A 19092-nucleotide genomic window follows, 5' to 3' on the forward strand; every position below is an offset into this window, starting at 1 on the left:
CACCCCCTACATCAGTGGTTCTCAAACTTTTTTTACTAGGCCCCCCTTTGTTTGACAAGAAAAATGTTCGCGTCCCCCACCCGCACGCATGCACGCACAAACACACCCTCCAACCACACACACCCATATATTGTTTATTTCACACCTCAAACATTTAGTAAACAATTAAGTAAATACAAGTAATCTGCAATAAATTACAGGTAGTAAGAAAATGAACTACTAACTCCTTTACACTACGTCCACACCAACACGGGTATTTTGAAAACGCAGCTGTTTCTATGCGTTTGGACCTTTCGTCCACATGTAAACGGCGTTTCGAATCACCGGAAACTGAGATTTTTTAAAACTCCTTTTTTCCGTTTACGTGTGGACGAGGAATACAGAGTTCGTCTCGCAACGTCAGAGGTATGTGCCTTTTTTCACGTCACACTGTGCACCACGTTATTGTTTACATGAGATGAATTGCAGAATGGCAGATATTCAGATTAACAGTGACAGTATTTTGTCTCTATCTTCAGGTTTTACATGCTTACAAACACACACACACACTTACTGTCATTTTATTTAGAAAGGCAGAGGCGTCACGGTGTAATTATTTTACGTGTAGTTGTTTTTTTCCTGTGTAATAATATTCAACATTGATATCAATACATTTTTCAAAAAATGCCTCTCTGTGGAAATTGGTTTAAAAACATAAACAGCTGTGGGATACTGTTTGTCCGGGATTTGAACCGGGGGAACAAATTGTGGCAGGATCAGCCTGATATTATTTGTATCCCGTGTTAACTTTACTGTATAAAGAGCTAACATCTCCAAAATGTCATGAGTAGTTAGTCATTACAAGAAGTGTTTGTGAACTAAAAATCAAGAATGTGTGATACTGTTTGTCCGTGATTTGGAGAGCCCAGCGCGTGCTCCCGACGAAGGGAAAACCAATTATGCAGGGGAGACCTACCTCGGCACTTGTGCAGGTGAAGCCAGAGGGAAGATATGCTTCACCATATTTTCTAGTCTTTGGCTTAGAATGAAGTTGGTTTGGAATAGGGCTGTGCGATATGACCAAAATCTCATATACCGATATAAGACCTCTATCGTCCCGATATCGATATAAATCACAAAAATGTAACATTTTCTGTAAATTCTGTGAATCTCGGGCAGCTCAACTTGCCTGAAGTGTTTCCAGCTGGGCGCCGTATACCTGGAGTCCAGTGTTTTAACCGATGCATGAAACTACACATTTTTAGACACAAGTTGTAACAGCCGCCGTTTTTTTTTTGTTTTTTTTTTTGGGGGGGTTTTTTTTGTGTGAGTGTTTATTACACGGCGTGCTGCGGGGAAAAGCCTGTTCTAACGTTTGAGTCTAAGGTTTATTTCTTAGCACCTGGCGGCTCTTTTTAAATTCTCATCCGTAAACACTGCATACTCTTTCACGTGATTCAGCTTTTATTGTGAAAGGTTTATGTGGAAAATAAACAAGCGGACACGCGTTGGTTTTACCGTCATTGTTGTTAACGACAACGCATACAAACAGGTACTTGTCCGTCCGTAGTGTGGTTATATTAAATATAAGAGAAAGAGAGAACTTTAAGAAATTAATATAGCCACTACAGTGACCATCAAAACGATGAAAAAATATTGCCGTAAACAGTTTATTTTGTGACACCACGAAACAAACGATAGCGTAAAATGAAACGATAGATGTTTTTATATCTTCATCCGATATATATCGTTATATATCGAACAGCCCTAGTTTGGAAACATATTCAGCTATGCTTCATCTCATGCTTTGCGTGTGTGTGGGAGCCCCATCAAACACCAGTCCATTACGCTAGCAGTGTCCAAGCGTTGTTTTTGCTTTTTTCCCTTTTCAATGGCTCTGCGCCCCCCCTAGGGGCCGGGCCCCACACTTTGGGAAGGTCTGCCCTACATGTTGAATTCCAGATGTTTCTGCCAGGGGTGAAGGTTTGCCCTTCTCAAAACTAATACCAATAGATTTGTGGTCATTTGTTCGATGTGCTGCTGGGGTCTAATTCTAAAATTTCTCAAAGGATAAAAAAAAGTATACATAAGCAACAGCAGGACTTGCAGTCTAAGATGATGGAAGATTGTCGAGTTGGTGGGTTTTCATTAAGATGGCAGTGGTAGGGCGTGATCTTAAATTGTCATTCTCTTGATGGATTACATGAAATGTGCAGAGCATTTCTTATTAAATGTCCCACTTTCTTTCCAGTGGCATTTTTAAGGCCTGAAATGGACTTTTAATAGGAAATTTGTCTCTCCAAGGTGGCCGTGAAAGATTTTTCTCTTTGCATATTGCTAGGGGTCCTCACTTTAGTTTTACATATTCTTAATCCCTTTGTTACCCTGGTGAGGATAAAAAAAGTTTCCAATTCTAATGAAAGCAATTTTTACTTTTAAATGAGTAATTTCTTTTTTTTTAAAATATCACATGCAAGTATAATTTTTTTTTACAGGAAAAGGTTAAGTGAGGAAGAATGTTAATTTTCAGCAGCCTGTAATGGTCTAACAGAGTTGCTGTCAGGATCAAATCGGTGTTTCTGGCAGTCTCTTCTCATGACTACAGGGCAACGCATCAACATCTGTGACAGTTAAACTACCTCACTCAGTACCATGATAACATGCGTGACGGTGACAAAGTACTGACGCTTCCCCACTCACCTAAAAATATTATATAGCTTTTCTCGATGCAACCAGTCATACAGTGAGGGGGAAAAAAACGAGACAAAAAACAAACTTGTCACTTGCCTGCAATCTGCCAAGGGAGGTGGCTTCTAATGGGCTTTGGAAAGACAGCAAAATTAGTGGATTTGCCAAGAGGGGAGACATAAAGTGAGTTGGGGTTTTTTCACCTCTTCTTATACAGCCTTCTGTCAGGGCTAGATTGGTTTGTGCCCCAGAGATGAAGGGCAAAGAGAAGGGAGAGAGCCAGTTATGTTCTTAGGCATTTAAACAAACAATGTTGCTCAATTTGGACTCAAAGAAACTGGACTTGAGAAAGTTTTGGACTTTTTTAATTGTCTCTTTAAAGTCCTGTTTCATCCCTGATTACCACTCCAGTGATTTATTTAAAGAGAGGACACCAATCCAGTGTTTTTCTTTTACATCCCAGATGAAATAATGTCAGTGAAAAAGACTTCAGTGCCATCTTTCCCATTTTTTTTTTGGCTCTTTGGTTTTCTCCGTAAGACTGCCAGTGTTTTATATAACAAAATAAAATAACACAAAGATAAAACATTTATTCATTAATTCAGTATGCTTAATAAATAATTACAAATGCATATGTGTGTTTGTGTTTTATAGTTTCTGTTTGTTATTTAGTTAATTTCTTATTTCTTACTATAACACACAAAATCTTTAAGTGTGTGTATCTGTGTGCCTCCTGTGGGGCCCACACAGTCAAGAGTTCAGCTGCCAAATGGGATTAAAATGTGAAAATTATTATCTATATCAGAGTATTTAAATCAGATTGATATCCACAAAACTTCAGTAATGTATTAGGTATTAAGGTGCCATCAGATTTCCAGGCAACCACCTCACAAATGGCTAAAATTGGGGGTGGGGTCTTTGTTTGTTGTGGTTTTTTGCCTTTTGTGGACAGCACAGCAAGCTGCATTGTATCGTTTTAATTTCACAGAAACATCTCATTTATATTAACAGAAGCTGACTTTTACATGATATATAATAAGGTCATCATGTGTTCTACAACTACCGGTCAATTAGCTGATTTTACTCTTTCGTTTCTACACCCTTCATTTCATAACCAACAGCAAAAACAGGCCAAACAACACTGTAGCAAGGGCGTGTACTAGCCTAGTGTCTGTGATGCTAATGATGATAATAGACTGCACCAAAATTCTGTCTTGTAAGTTATTGAAATTTTGTTTCAACAGGGAACTTGTTGTTTACATTACAGGAATTTATTCTTACTGGTGTTCAGTAAGCTTTAAATTAGGGCTGCTCCTCACATTTAATTCACTAGTCTCCTATTCAATTAAATGCATCCCCAAAAAATGTTTAACCAGTCAAAAAAAACCTGTCAAAATTGAGCACAGTTAACATTGTCTATACAATTATAGTGTGTGTAGTTTTTGAACCCATAGTACTGGGTTCCTTAATCCTTGCCCAAGTAGTGGGCAACAATAAAGGATTAGTTGCCTTTGGCTGCATATGTAAGCCTCTTTATAAAAGCTTAAATTTGTAAGTATTTAAATAGTATTTTGAGTCACATGAGTACTGCATCAAGCAAACAAATACAATATGTACATCCATTTGTTTTGCCCACTTTTTCTTTTTTTGCGCTTCCGTCTAAAATGAGAAATCACCCCGCCCTCCCTATGGGGGGAAAAAGAAAGCACCGTCCCTTGAGCAGCCCCTTGACGCATCACTAATGATGTGCAAAGCTGTTGGATCTGATCTAAACCCTCCTCTGGAAATCAGCTGCTGTCAGTCATGCCTTGTAGACTTGCAGAGCCGATACAATGACCGTCTGTGCCTCATTAGGGCCAAAGAGTTTGGGGGATGTGGCTCGGGAATGCGCATAACATGCGAAGCACCCAGAGAGCCGAGGAGGAGGTGGGCAGAAGCATCCACTTGTCTGAATAAATGAGCATATTATATTTCACAATTTCCTGTTGTCCATAAGAACAGAATAAAGTATCTGCTGTCAACATAATTTAATAGAAGGAAGGAGGGGAGGAATGGTATTGGTATGAAGGTGTGACTGTGATGAGGAGGAGGACCACTGGGAGTTACACAGAACTAATGGTCTCTACTTTCCTCTGAACGTACTTGACAGCCGTGGCTAGTTGGCTAATTAGACAGCGGGGGAACTTCTTCTGCTCTGTGCAGACCTGTTGTGTCCCCACTGGTTGACAGATCTTCTCTGTTGTGACACTCAGCGTTTCTGTTTGATCTTTTTAGCCATTGTTCCTTTTCTGAGATAAAAGATATTAGCCCTGCACACAAGTATATCTTTCTATCTGCAGGAGTTATCATTTTGCCTAAACTAGGCAACACAGGCATTTCCTGTTCCCTTTCTTACCCTGCTCCATCCTCAGCTCCACTGAGGATGGAGTCAATCCTCTCCCACCCAAAAAATGTAAGTGCTGGCCCACTCACCATTTTTTTTTTTTTTTCCCTTCTCCACCAACATTTCTTTTCTTTTTTCCATCCCCCTGCAGTATCCACAGGACGTGTCTCCACCTGCTTTATATCTCAGGATTAGTGTGTTTTTACGCTTTCTCCTGTCAGGGAGGGGTGTGTGTGTGTGTGTGTGTGTGTGTGTGTGTGTGTGTGTGTGTGTGTGTGTGTGTGTGGTCATACTCTACACATAACACCATCTTATGACGGCCACTTTTCTTGACCAGCGTATTCCATAAGTTGTACAGGGTGGGCCATTTATATGGATACACCGTAATAACATGGGAATGGTTGGTGATATTAAAGTCCTGTTTGTGGCACATTAGTATATGTGAGGGGGCAAACTCCTCAAGATGGGTGGTGACCATGGTGGCCATTTAGAAGTCGGCCATCTTGGATACAACTTTTGTTTTTTCAATAGGAAGAGGGCCATGTGACACATCAAACTTATTGGTAATGTCACAAGAAAAACAATGGTCACATATACTAATGCAGGGCTCTAGACTAACTTTTTGACATGGGCGCACCGGTACGCCTAACTTTAAAAATTTAGGCGTACCGGCACAAAAGTTAGGCGCACTCAAATTTTTCAACCGCATCGCTTAACACCGCAGTTTTACATGTGCACTTTCTTTGGGGGGGGAAGTCCATACAGACAATATTAATTTCTAAATTATTAACTAACAAACTTGTGCTTAAAGTGCTTTGTCAATATTGTAGAAAATGTTAAAAACTTAATCATCATCTTGGCCTCCTCTGACGACCTGTTTGCTGCTGTCTGCTGCTGAAAGGCCGTGGGGAGAGGGGACACTTGGGCAGTGCATTTATTGCAGCATATAATGTGTTTTCTGGATACACTGTGCTTTTTCAGCATTCAAAGATTGATGGCACCGTGTCAGAGCACTGGCTATGAATTTCAGACAGATCAGGCCTTAACTTAACAAAAAAGTTATCAATAGTTCTTTTCATCTTTTCTTATTACCCACAGCTACAGTACATCCACTTCTCTCAGGCCTAGGCTGCTCACTAGGGCTGAGTATCATCACTGATTTCTATAATCCATTCAATTCCGGTTCTCAAAGTCCTGATTTGATTCAATTTAGCCTCAGACAGTCAGAAATATTATAATTCTGATCATTTATCAGTACTGATACACATGAGACTTCATCAGAATTGTGAAAATCACAGCAGATGCCTTTGTGTGAAAGTAACTGAGAATAAAACACAGGAAAACATGAAGGAGATTTTCCTGGTCTGGCTTTTTATAGCAGATAACCTTAAAAATATTCTGCAATATTCTACAATTTTGCATAATTTTAAGAAATTTATATTTCTTCAGTATTGAACAGCAGAAATTAGGCTTTCTTGTCCGAGGTCATTTAAGTGAAAAAAGAAAAAGCGCTGTAAACAACGCTAGACTGGTGGGTAATAAGCGAATGAATAATGCAGAAAACAGATTTGAGACGGGAAACTGTTCCTGAAGTACAGAGAGAGAGAGAGCTGTGCAGGAAGTGTGATTTTTATCGTGGTGGAAGCAAAACAGCAAAAGTCAGAGGGAATTCATGACGACATTGATCAAATGTGAAGCGCAGTTTGCTGCTTCTTTTGCTGCAGGCTCGGTGAATTTTGGTTGGAGAGAGGCAAAACCTGCAGCTCAGAATCAGCGCAAAAAGACGTAAACACAGCGCGGACCCGAAGAATCGCTAAGCTCCGACAGCGTGTCCGTGTTCAGGCCGTCAGGTGAGAAAGCCGAGAAAGACGAAGCTGATTCTGATGTGTTGGGTCCGCTCCGTGTTTAGGTCTTTGTGTGGAATCCGTTAATGAATTGATATCGCTTTATTCAAGCTACTCACCTCTCTCTTCCACCTGCACTTTCAACTGGACCACGGCCAATCAGAGAGGTCCCGCCCCTGACTATCTCTGATTGGTTTAGTCCACGATAGGGGCATAATGTGTGTCTGTTGTTGACCACACGGAGAGTTACAGAGATTTTTTTTTGTTACCGGAACAGTTGGTCGCACCACTGAAAAATTTGGTCGCATTTGCGACCAAATTGGTCGCACTCTAGAGCCCTGTAATGTGCCACAAACAGGACAGAAAGTGTCCTGTCTGTGCATTAGAAACCATTTGATTTATTTTAATAAAATCCTGGTTCTCTACAATATTTGAAAAGGATTATTTTTTACTTGTTTCTATCATGTCATGGATAATAATTTAATGTATTTAATGAGACGTAGGTGTCTGCGCAATAGGGAACCCACGCTTTGTTGAAAGATTATCTTGTCATGTAAAAAGTGGTCTTCTGGAAATATGAGTGGGCTCATATTGTGACAAATAATCATAATGACCCCTCAGGGACTCCTGCAGTCAGAAGTCAGCTCCACCTTCTTGGATGGGAGTAAACAATGGTAGTCGACATTCTGCTCTACACCCTTAGAAAACTTTGCGCAGAGTCACGTGAACCAGAGCTTCAGCTGCAGGTAGTTCTGGTTAGTGTGTCTGGGCAGGTTGTCAGTTATGCAGGTCATGGTAGTCTTAAGCACTTTAGTTGAAGGCAACTGCACTTCTTTTTAGGGTCTTGAAAGTGGATATGGACGCCTCTTATATGAGAGATAAAATGCCTTCAAGAACCTACTAAAAAAAAAATCCACTTGCCTTCAACTCAGGTACTTACACTGTCTAAGTACTTTGAGTACTTAGAGTGGCACTACTATTTACATCAGACCTCTAGAGCATGAGGACTACTGCTTCACGGACGATCTGATATCCTCGTGTTAGTGTTGTTCCCTCGTCATCATAAATAATGTTGTTCCAGTTTCAACATTGCAAGTGACCAACCACCTTCTGCTGACGTCATCCGTGACCTCAAAAACCCCCCCAAACAAACGCCTTGAAAAAATTGACTTCACTTGCGAGAAGAGAAACCGCCTCTGTAAGGACAATATTTATAATGCTTACTGTTAAAGGAAAGCATCCTGAAATGCAAAGAATTCAAGTTCCTAGATCGGCAGACAGAAGCAGTTTCTCTTCTCGCAAGTGAAGTCGATTTTTTTAAAGGCACAAAAGGGGAATGTCACAACAATGTGATAGGTCACTTACAATGTTGAACCTGGAACAACATTTATTGTGATGATGTGGGAACAACACCGACACGAGGATATCAGACCATCCACTGCTTCACCATACTGTGGCCCAGTATGGTGACTGTGAAGTCCATCTGACCCCAAGAGTGGAGAGGCAGCTGAATGATACCTATGGTCTCCACGTGTTTCCTGTCAACCTGCTTTTAAGACATACTTCAGGGATTCATCTGACAATTAAATTGATTGAATCCAATTTTACTTATCTGGCACCAAATCACAGCAACAGTCACCTCAAGGCACTTTAAATTGTAAGCTAAAGACCCTACAGTAATACAATAAAACCCCAACAATCAGACAACACCCCCTGTGAGCAAGTATTTCGCGACAGTGGGAAGGACGAACCCCCTTTTAACAGGAATAAAACTCCAATAGAACCAGGTTCAGGGAGGGGCAGTCATCTTGCATTATAATACATCTATTACAGATGTGCCCCAGCTGCTGGACTTTAAGCAGATTTTAAATAAATATGACCAGAATGACTATTTGGCTAGCAGCTCCCCAGATGTCTGTGTGTGTATCCATGTCTGCAATGAAGATTAAGGCTTTAGGGATGAGAGGGGCTAAGGCTAGCTAGGGAATTATTAACTAGTACATTGGCTGATGACCAAAATAAAACAAGACCATACATAAAGACGCTCATATATCATTATATTTCACCAGATATACTTTGGTGCGGTCCGTGTTGGAGGTCCTGGGCCAGACATCTCCTTTGAGAGTCAGCAGGGTAAATGGCATTGGCACATTACTTGTGTAACGCACATCACTGTTGCTGGTGTAAACTTCCACACACCCTCACTCTTGGCATCTTGACAAGTTTCCCTATTTGAACCAGCTGGTGTTGGTGGCATATTTATTAGGTCTAATCCTGTTGTTTATAATCGTGGAGAGTCACAGCAGGTATGAGAAATTTGTGTCTTTGTCCTTTGGGAAGTCATTAATCTCAAATTCATCTCTGTCATCCAAATTGGCTTTCCGACAATGCGTAAATCCCTTCAGTGTGTGTACTAGCTGTAAGTTGGTATCACATGAAAGTCTTCTACCAATTTTCTTCTGGTTTGAAATACAAGATAATTTGCTGCAGTTTTTACTCGCATTGATTAGGATACTTAACCTTTCCAAATGCAGTAGGGCTTTAGTTGCTCATTACGACATATTAGTTCTGCTTTATTCAGCACTTGTTATTTGGTTTAAAGAGCAGCCAGCAGACTGCAGAGTGTAATTGAGTTCATAAGAGGTGTGTAATGAAGCCACCAGATTCTCTCTCTCAGTGGAATTAACAAAGACAAGCCTACTTGACTCTTAACTAATCAACCATTAAACAGAATAATGTCACGCATATGGATGGATGTTAAGTTAAACAACAAAAATAAGTTGAGTGACATTAATGGGACTTGTCAACTATGGTTGAGTTTCTGGGTTTTGTCATTCTGTACATATTGTTCTTTAAGTAAAAAAAAAAGACAACAAAGAGAGCCTAATAAAGATCTATTTGACATGGAAAATCTAATCAAAGCAGTTGGGTAAAAACAATGCTGAATGCTCACACCTGCTGTTATACTTGGAGACTGTTCTGGAGGAAACACAAAGGCAACAATGGTGTCTGTGTTTTTGGGTGTGGCCCATCTTTTTTTAGCTCATTTTTGGGGAACCAACAGAAGGGAAGATCAAGGATTTAAGTCTGTTTAATGTCCCTGTTTCGAAACTGCTTTTAATTATTTGCCAGCTCATTGTGTTTATTGATAAAGCAGCAAACACAACTGTGCCTCTCTGGGTATTCTTCAGGTATTATTTGGTACTGAAATGTATGTATTTTATATCTATATAATATTGTAATATGTATAATATCTTTAAAACTAGCACCCCAAAACACATCGTTTGTTAGCATTTTGTATTCAAATAATTGAAAACTATCAAAGGTAATGGAGTTTGACAGTAAAAGAAGTGTATGTATTAGCTGAAAACTTGGCATATTCTGACAGTGGGTGTAGTGTGTCCTGGTAAAGGTGCTACTATCTAATAGAAAACCCTAAAAACTGAGTTAAGTCGAGTCATGGATTGGCCTCCTCAGAGCCCAGACCTCAACATTGTTAAAATCATTTTGACAGAGAACAAACAGCCATCATCCAAAGAAGAGTGTTAAATGCATGAAGAACTATTCCTGAACACTGCTTAAAAAAGTATATAAGAAAGCTTATATACTTATATAAGATAGTCATACTTTCATATTGACTTTCAAGCTTGTTAGAATTGTTCGAAAAAAAGTTTTTGCCTTATTTGCTGCACATTTTGATAGATCCTTGCACCTGTTTCTCATTTTCCTTTTAAAATGAAAAGAAATGAGGAACGGCTCAAGGCTCAGTATTTTCGAATATTGTTCGACCTCAGTTTTATGTATCTTAATGAAAAGATGATAAAGCAACCTGGCCCGATGCACAAAATTCATCTGGCACAGTTCAATTTAGCCCCAATAAGAAGAAAACGTCTCATTAAATGAAATACATTAGGTCAGTTTTTCTAAATTAGACAGCACCAGCAGAAGGATGGATCCTTAAATTATAACTGGGTTCCAAATAATTTGGATGACTTATTTTCCAGATGGGGTGTCTACAAAATAATAGATTAACATGCATGTGGTGGGAACCCATATCCAGTTAATTTGTAACCCCCACGCCTCTAAAGAAAATGCCTGAGAGAAGAACATCTCAGCTCACCTGTAGTGTTTACTTTGGTTATTCAAAGATACCCCCACCCCATCCTTGTAGTGGTGCAGATGGAGAAATAAGGGTGATAAAAATCTAAAAGGGGTCTTATCCTTCATGCGCTGGCAGTGCGGCACACCTTATGAGTCAAACTAATACCAGCCACATGCTCATATCATGACCCATGTTTGAAAGCTGGCCTGTTTTAACAGCTTTAAACAGTCCAACAGTCGCTGCTCTCAAGTTTTGAATCTCCCAGATTGGCCTACTCAAGGGTGGAAAAGTAATTTTCCAGCAGTGGATTGTCCTTTCACTTTCTGTTTTGCTTTTACTTAATATTACTTTTGAAGAATCCCAAAGCAGAAAAAATAAAGATTATGATGGACAAAATACCAGCGAATCCCTTGCAGTGTAATACCATTTAATCCAATAACACAAACAATGTGTGACCCCAGACTGACCATGTTGGTTTTCTTTGAACAAAACAAAACAAAAAACCTTTAAAATGGTAACAGTAATAAATATATACTGTAGAGACAACAGCATGAAATCACACAAGGTATGTTACGTTGCTTTATTGCTGCAAAAGTTTAGCTTGAGGAAAACAGACTGTAGAAATGTTGTTTTGTGCCTCTTTATCTCACCTGCAAAGGCGTGCTGTGGATTAGCTGAGCATGGGCCACTGGTGATGTATGCAGTTTGAAGATAGGTTATTACTCTGTGCTAACAAAGTGTTTTTGTGCTAGTGGAAGATGCTAAGGGACTTCTGTAATAAGAAAAATAATTGGTTTACCATCGAGTAAAAATTTTATTAAGATGCTTTTTGTAAAAAGAAAACAAGTTGTAGTATCAGCCACCTTTTATTCTTTTTAGAAGTAAAATAAGCAAGCTTTTATGTGTCTGTTCAGTTTCAGCCACACTGATCACAGCTTTTAGTTTGCAGTTCTCGTTAACTGCAGCTAGATAAAAGGAAAAATGGGTGCTTTGGTAATTAAGCATCTGTTTGGTGATCTTTCCTTTTTCAGACACGATTAAAAGCTCTTGCACCTTTACCTATGGTTTTTTTTCTTTGTTTGTTTTTGTTTTGCTTTTTCAATTGAACACAGCTCATTTGCACATTGGAGGCATACACAGACTCTGTGTTGTTTCTCTTTGCCTACAACAATTAAGCTTTAAAGTATTATTATTATTATTATTATTACCATACTTAATCATCCAAATAAGCTAATGAAAGAAAATTATAGGCCTCTTTGCTTGTCTGGAGAAATTACATGAAAACAAGCAATACAAAACATTTTAATAAAGTGGCACAAAGGCTATAATAGTTTACCCCAAAGAAACAATTAAACATACTTTGAGTGAAATGGAAAACATGTACATTTTGAAACAGTTATGCTGAGATGCTGTTTTTCTAATCTATTCTGTTCCTGTTCAGTGAATGTGTTGTGAAGGAGCTCTTGATCGACAGGGTCGAAAACACACACACACACACACACACACACACACACACACACTCTTTACCATTTTAGTAGTAAAGATTCAGCCAATAGGTGAGGCCAGTGCTTTGCTTTTTTGGGGTTGAAGCTGTTGTCTTTGTTGCAATTTAAATCCCCCCTTTTGTATAATGGAAACAAGGAAATCATTATTCTTTTAAAAAAAAAAAAAAAAAAAAAAATCATTCAACTGCTTGGGTTAAAATTGATGGGAGACACGTATAAATATAACGTTTTTTTGGGGGGGGTATGTTGGAGATGTACGGATTTATGGATGTATGGATATGTTAAAAGATAAAAGCTACACAGTACTAAACTTAAGCTAGTTTGTGATGACCATCCCTAGTTGGGCTTTTTTAACACATACAGAAAACATACCATAGTTAGAAAACAACTGATATCGCATAATTTGTGCACCAGCCAGGATTTTGTAATATTTAATTTAGACATTTGTGACGGCTGGGAGGCTGTTTAATCACTGCTAATGAAATCTAATCTAATCAAAGCTCCCACTTGTAGTTCTGATGAGGATTAGCTTCATTTATGAAGATCCCAACCAAGTAGTCCCCAACAGTGTTTTTGATTCATAGCATATAAAAAAATGTAGGATTTATTGCCAGGATTTTATTGAATTTATGACAGCGTTACAGTTTCCAATATATTCTTTATAACTACTTGAGTTTGGGGTTTCAGTGGTTCTTCTTATAATCATTGCTATCACAGCGATTAACACAAATAAAACTTGTTAACTTGTACTTACAACTAGCTAATGATGCATCCTGTTTTTCCACAGGTACATGATGCTCATCAATGGAAAAAACGAGGTGTACATGATCGACAGAGACAACGCCGTCTTCCACATATCAAATCTAGAGTTTCCTTTCCGGAAAGAGCCACGTGTCCACCTATCAAATACTCTGTTGGATGGGGTAAGTTATGCTTCTTGTCCAGCGTCATCTCCAATTCCAAATTTGCTGTCATCCTGCTCCTGCTGCGTAGTCTTTTTACGAAATTAGAAAAGGCTAATTGACACCAGCTGTCAAACCTGGTGCGAAAGGTGAGCACGTTTCAGTTTGAAACAGCAGACTCCAATTGCACACATCCTGGGGAAAGCACTAATGAAATGTTTCAGTTTTCAGTCTTTGTTCTGCGTTGTGTTTTTGTTGTTGCGCTCTGCTGTGTGCTCAGCAGGGGTCGGTGACTTATCCTTCCACTGTAATGCCAGGCTCTGACTTCCACTGGCGTGTCTGTGCAGCGTGTGTCACGCAGGTCCAAGCTGCACCACTGCAGCAGGTGCACATGTATGAGTCATCATGAAAACATAGGAAACTGCTTGCATGTTCATGTCATCAGTGATTATAAAGCCAGCCAGACTTTGTTTTTGTCTTTCAAATACTGAAGATTGCAAATAAGTTGCCTTTCATTCTTTATGTGTTGCTCCTGGCTTTGCTTCGTCAAAGCTTTGAGATTTTATGCAAACACCAGGTTTGCGCTTCCTCTTAGCTTAACAGTTTCTGATTGATGTGGTGAATTTAAGTTCCTCACTCAGGCAGGATGTCTAATTGCAGCGTGTTAAGTGTTCCTTTGAAGAAGCTGTGTGGCCGTGTGTTTAGATTGCTGCAAGGTTTGTTTTGACTCGTGTTTATTAATCTGTTGATGCTTCTGGCTCTTAGCTGATAGAGGCTGTATTTTTTAGTTTATGAGGATCCCTTTAGAACCCAGCCGTGTTGTCTGATATTCTTCATCTTTAGCCCAGAGCCTCTGGTCTTTGTCTTTACATGCTGTTTTGTGTTACAGTTTTAATGAGCTTTACATCAACTTGGGTTCCAATTTTGGATGAATGCACAGTGTAGATTGAATTCCTGGCAGTTTCCTTTGGTCACATTAATGTATTCATCCGCTGCTGTCTGTCTGCGCCATGGTTCAGTGCACCAGATCCATAATGATGGCAGCAGCCTCCTGGAATTACATCATTTCTCCTCTCCAAATCCTCCTTCAGAGCTGTGCATGCCTTGCATTCACACCTTTTCTCCTCTCCACCAATCTAGCTGTGGAAATTTAGTTGTGTTGTCTGGTCCTTTGCCCTGTGAGATGTGAAGTAAAATTACGTCAGCCAGCAGGGGGAGTTTTTATTGTAACACACTTCAAGTAGTCATTAGGATGCAGGTACTCAAGCAGAAGTTTCTCATCTTGGGAAAGTGGCTGGTAGATGACAGGTCTATAACAATTTTCCATTGCACTGAAGGCTGCTGTTAAATGTTGAAATGTAAAGAAATTGTTGCCTTTGGGTTCTTTTAAGTCAAATAAATGTTAAAAGAAATGTTTTGACATACTCACTTTTTGCCAATAAAGCGACAAGAATAACACTCACGTTTGTAAAATACCAGTAATGGGCAATTCGCTCAGCTCATCACATAGACCGCTTTTACTGCCAGCAGGGTTGGAAGTGAATATCCATCAAGTTACCAAAGGATGGTAGATGTCCAGGCTCTACTGACCAGTCATGTTTGAACCAGTAGAAGAAGAAAAAATAAGAAAATTTTCCTCCTACAGTCATTGGAGTAGTTGATTGGTTTCAGAATAGCTAGGGATGGGTATCGTTTAGGTTTTATCCGATACCGGTGCCAAATCGCTACTTTTGAAACGGTGCCGGTGCTCAAACGGTGCTCAAACCGGTGCTTAAAGAATAGAGAACACAAAATTGGTCCAAAAACCTCTCATGCTCAGCTGTTTTTTGTAAAAAGATAACAATGTTAGCCTTTTCTGCAGCTATGGGGCATATATGGTATGATTCTTGGCTGGAAGCAGTGCTTAATCAATGGAAAAAACACAAACTTTGTCCAAAAACCTCTCATGTTTAACTGTTTTCCACTTTTTCTTTGGTCATTTTAGCCTTTTTGGCCAGGGTGAAGGGAGTATCTGCCATCAAACAAGAAGACAGCCGCATGTAGCTATGATGATGTTTGCTAGTTCACCTTACATGCATTAATGTAATAACGTGGTTAGCCTACTCAACGTAAATTACACCCGAACAACATTTAGCTACTCACGCAGAGAAGAACGGCTGCTGCTGCATCATCATCCGTCATCATTTCTGCTACACTGGCAGGGCTAGGGGCCAGGACTCTCCTCTTCGTGTTTTTGGGGGATGTTGCATAACAGGCAACCCACCCGCAGTAGATGTGCTCGGTGTGAGGTCTCGCAGCAAGCTATCAAATACGGCGCATTTCTGGGCTTTTAAAAAAAACGCTATGCGTCGCCAGGTGTTTCATCGGATTTGATAAACTACCGTTTATGGCACCGGACACCGGTACCCATCCCTAAGAATAGCTATAGGACCCCCCCCCCCCCCCCAAAAAAAAAACAAAAAAAAAAACAACGAAAAAAAGAAGCTAGTAAAGGTTAGTTTCTGATCTCGGTAACAGAAGCTTCATACTTCATACTGTTGGTATTGTTGATATGAGCCTTTCGGCCTCCAAAATACTCATTTTGCTTATTTGTGTGTCCTTGAGTGATGTCTTACCTGTTACTCGTTTATCTGTCAGGTACATCACTAGAGCACAGTTAGGTGCCTCTATATTTTATGAGGGGCGAGGGGATAAATATAGTTCTCCATACGTAGTGAGTCAGTCTCAAATATTTATCAGCTAAAGTGTAAAACGTTCCACTTCCACGTCATCTTCACTGTTACTGTTGTGCACATCTTTTAAAACTAATCACGTGTTTCTTATGAGTGTCAACCGTCATGACTGCACCTGACCTCGACCTGACAGCCTTGCATAATAAATGTGCAGTGCTATTTCTGCTTCATGTCCTCCTTGACCACACAGACACACCCTTGTGCACGTACTTACACACCACACACCTGGCTTGCTATCTTTTTGCACCGCCACAGGCATCTTCCTCTCTCAACATACATCCTCTAGAGAGTTCCCACACTTTCTACATAGCAGGTTTCAAACAGGAACCTCTTTTATTATGCTGTAATGTTAAGACCTCACGTAATTCAGAACATTTACTTTCTATCCACTTTCTGCATCTTCTCCCCTTTCCTTTGTCGTTTGTCCATCCCCCTTGACCGAATCTTTGTCTTACTCCTTGCAGGAGATGATCATCGACAAGGTGAACGGTCACCCTGTGCCTCGCTATTTGATATATGACATCATCAAATTCAATGTGAGTATGAGAAGGTATCGTCTTTTCTTATGGTTTTTATTGCGGAAGAAGTGCCAGGTCAAGATGTCAGGTAGAATCAACTAAAAGGACATTGTATGCATTCTATTAATGCTGCAGTCCGCCTGCAGCTGCTTCTGCCCTCTGCTTTTTTTACTCTTTATTTAAGGTTCAGCAAAAAGGGTTTCTTATTTTGTGGTCTTAGTCGGTAGCAGGCTGTATATAATCCAAACGGGGGACTGTATTACGTGAAGAAGCACTGACATGGTTTAGGATTTGCTTATCCCTTATACCTGAAAATTCAAACTCGTGGTTGAGTTCCTTCAGTGCTATAATGCAGCAGGCAGCAGAGCAGTGTTGATCCAGGCTTTGCAGTATTTGCATAGAGATGACAGAGCTTCATCATTCTGCATGCTAAAGGGAAAGCGTGGCTCCGTTTGACCCTGCAACATGTCATGACTAAAGCCTGACCTTAACAACAAAGCTGGGGCTGAACTGCTTTTGACCCATAATTGAATATTAATTAGCAAAGTTTTTTCCTTGTGATTTTTTTTCTCTCTTGTGCTTTCAGTTGAAATTGGTTTTGCCAGCTACACTGACCTGTTTTTGATAACCACTTAGACAAATGTTATTAAATATTAACCTTTAACATTGTCAGTACGATGCATTGTGCAGAATTGACCTGATGAGCAGTCCATTATTTGCTTCAGTGTGGCAGTAAGTGCCTGGTGCGTCTGTGTGTTCTTTTATATGTCTAACAGCATGTTTCTCCTGTTAAATTATTATGACCTTTTTCGTGAACTGCCCGGGAACAACACTGCGAGGCTGGTAACTACTTGCACTCTTTCGAACTCTAAATTTAATTTATCCCTTTAACATGTCTGCATATTGCTAATGGCATGCAGATAGTCACAGATACAAACGAGCCTGCATGTTTACCCTTAGGAGCCCTCTGCTGTCTTCTTTAAAAAGAACTTGATGAATACCTTGGGATGAAGTTGGTGAGGGGGTTACCTCCGCTATTATGTTTCTCTGTCGCCTCCCCTTCTCTATCGATCAGAGGATCACACAGGAAAGCGGCTCGATAGAGGGCTCCAGTGGCGAGGGGAACGTCTGTGTGAGATGTTGTGGAGGTTAGCAGCTCCCCATGACTCCCCACCCTGCTATCAGTAGAGCACTGTATTGATCCTTTCTGGCCTTCTCTATTACCTGGGGTGGGCTGCTCCTTGGTACTGAGGCTTTATTCTGAGATTGAAGGTAGAAATGCAGCAAGTGAGAGAACACAGCACCAGCCTGGCTCATGACCTAATGTGACCCCCTGCTTATATTTAAAGTTGGGTTGCAGCTTAATAGAGGGATGCTTTTGATTTGAGTCTAAGGAGAAGAATGTGCCCTCTCGCCTTGTTGGGTAATTTCAGGGCATCTAAGGAGTCAGTAAAAAGTTTTACTGACGTTTTAAAAAAAACTTTGATTGGAAAAATAGTTGTGCCTGGTTACACTCTGAAAATGACCCTAAGCTAGGGCTAGGGAGTTCTCTTACTTCACTTGTTGTAGATAATTACAAATATTTTTTGTCTTTCTTGAAAGTTGTTGCAGCTTGTCAGTCACTGTCAGCTCCCCCACAGTGGGGGAACAGACAAGACAACAGCATTTACATACGTGCCCCCCAATTTTCTGATTTTTTTTAATTTATTTATTTATTTTTTTGTTGAAAGCTGTTATTTTGAAATAAAAGCATGGAGGTTTGAAGTTGACATCGCTGCCTATGTGCTGACACTTTGATTGACCTCATTATCTTTTATGCTGCTAAAATAATCTTGCTTTCGGTGCACAAGTAGACAAGATAATTGGCTTAACTTGATAAACGGGTTGAGCAGAAAGGAGTGCTTATAGCATTCACCACAGAGATGCTATCTGTCGAGGCACGGGCAGGTTTTACAGCCGTCAGGTCCATTTACTTCTGCTTGAAAAGTTAATCTGCAGGTACAGTCTGTAGCTATTGAATCTGCTCCATCATTTCTTTCAGATCAGCAGACTGATAACCTGCAGTCTCCTTTTGTGCAGTTACTTAAAAAATATACTGCATTAACATACACCTTACATCTTTATCAGTAATGACTGTTACTTACAGCAGAAAAGATGAAGTACAAGTTGCACAGATTAACACAAGACCCAGAGCTGGGTTAGTGTTGGCCTCTAGCTAGTAAAAGCTGCCATTCGATAATCGTGCCTTCTCAGTTGACCTCACGTGCTATAATTTGCTCATAAATCACATCCATTCTGCAGGGAACACAAGCCCTGGCTGCCTTTATTGAGTGTGGCTTACTCAAACAATGCTAATCCACCAATTCATGTTGTTCTACCGTGTTAAATACAAGTGGATTATGCAGTATATTAAGAAGAGTAGTCATAATTCTGAATATG

At 40.0% G+C, this 19092-nt stretch overlaps 1 protein-coding gene across 1 annotated transcript in view; it reads left to right on the forward strand.

Moving 5' to 3' along the window:
* rngtt (RNA guanylyltransferase and 5'-phosphatase) overlaps window positions 1–19092 on the forward strand; it is a 120559-nt gene that overhangs the window by 25286 nt on the left and 76181 nt on the right. The window contains exons 9-10 of the mRNA XM_026143578.2: window positions 13289–13424; window positions 16600–16671. Of these exons, the coding sequence (XP_025999363.1) occupies window positions 13289–13424; window positions 16600–16671 (208 nt within the window). The remainder of the gene's footprint in view (window positions 1–13288; window positions 13425–16599; window positions 16672–19092) is intronic.

Source organism: Astatotilapia calliptera, chromosome 15, assembly GCF_964374335.1.
Source record: "Astatotilapia calliptera chromosome 15, fAstCal68.1, whole genome shotgun sequence".
In the NCBI taxonomy this organism is placed as follows: Eukaryota; Metazoa; Chordata; class Actinopteri; order Cichliformes; family Cichlidae; genus Astatotilapia; species Astatotilapia calliptera.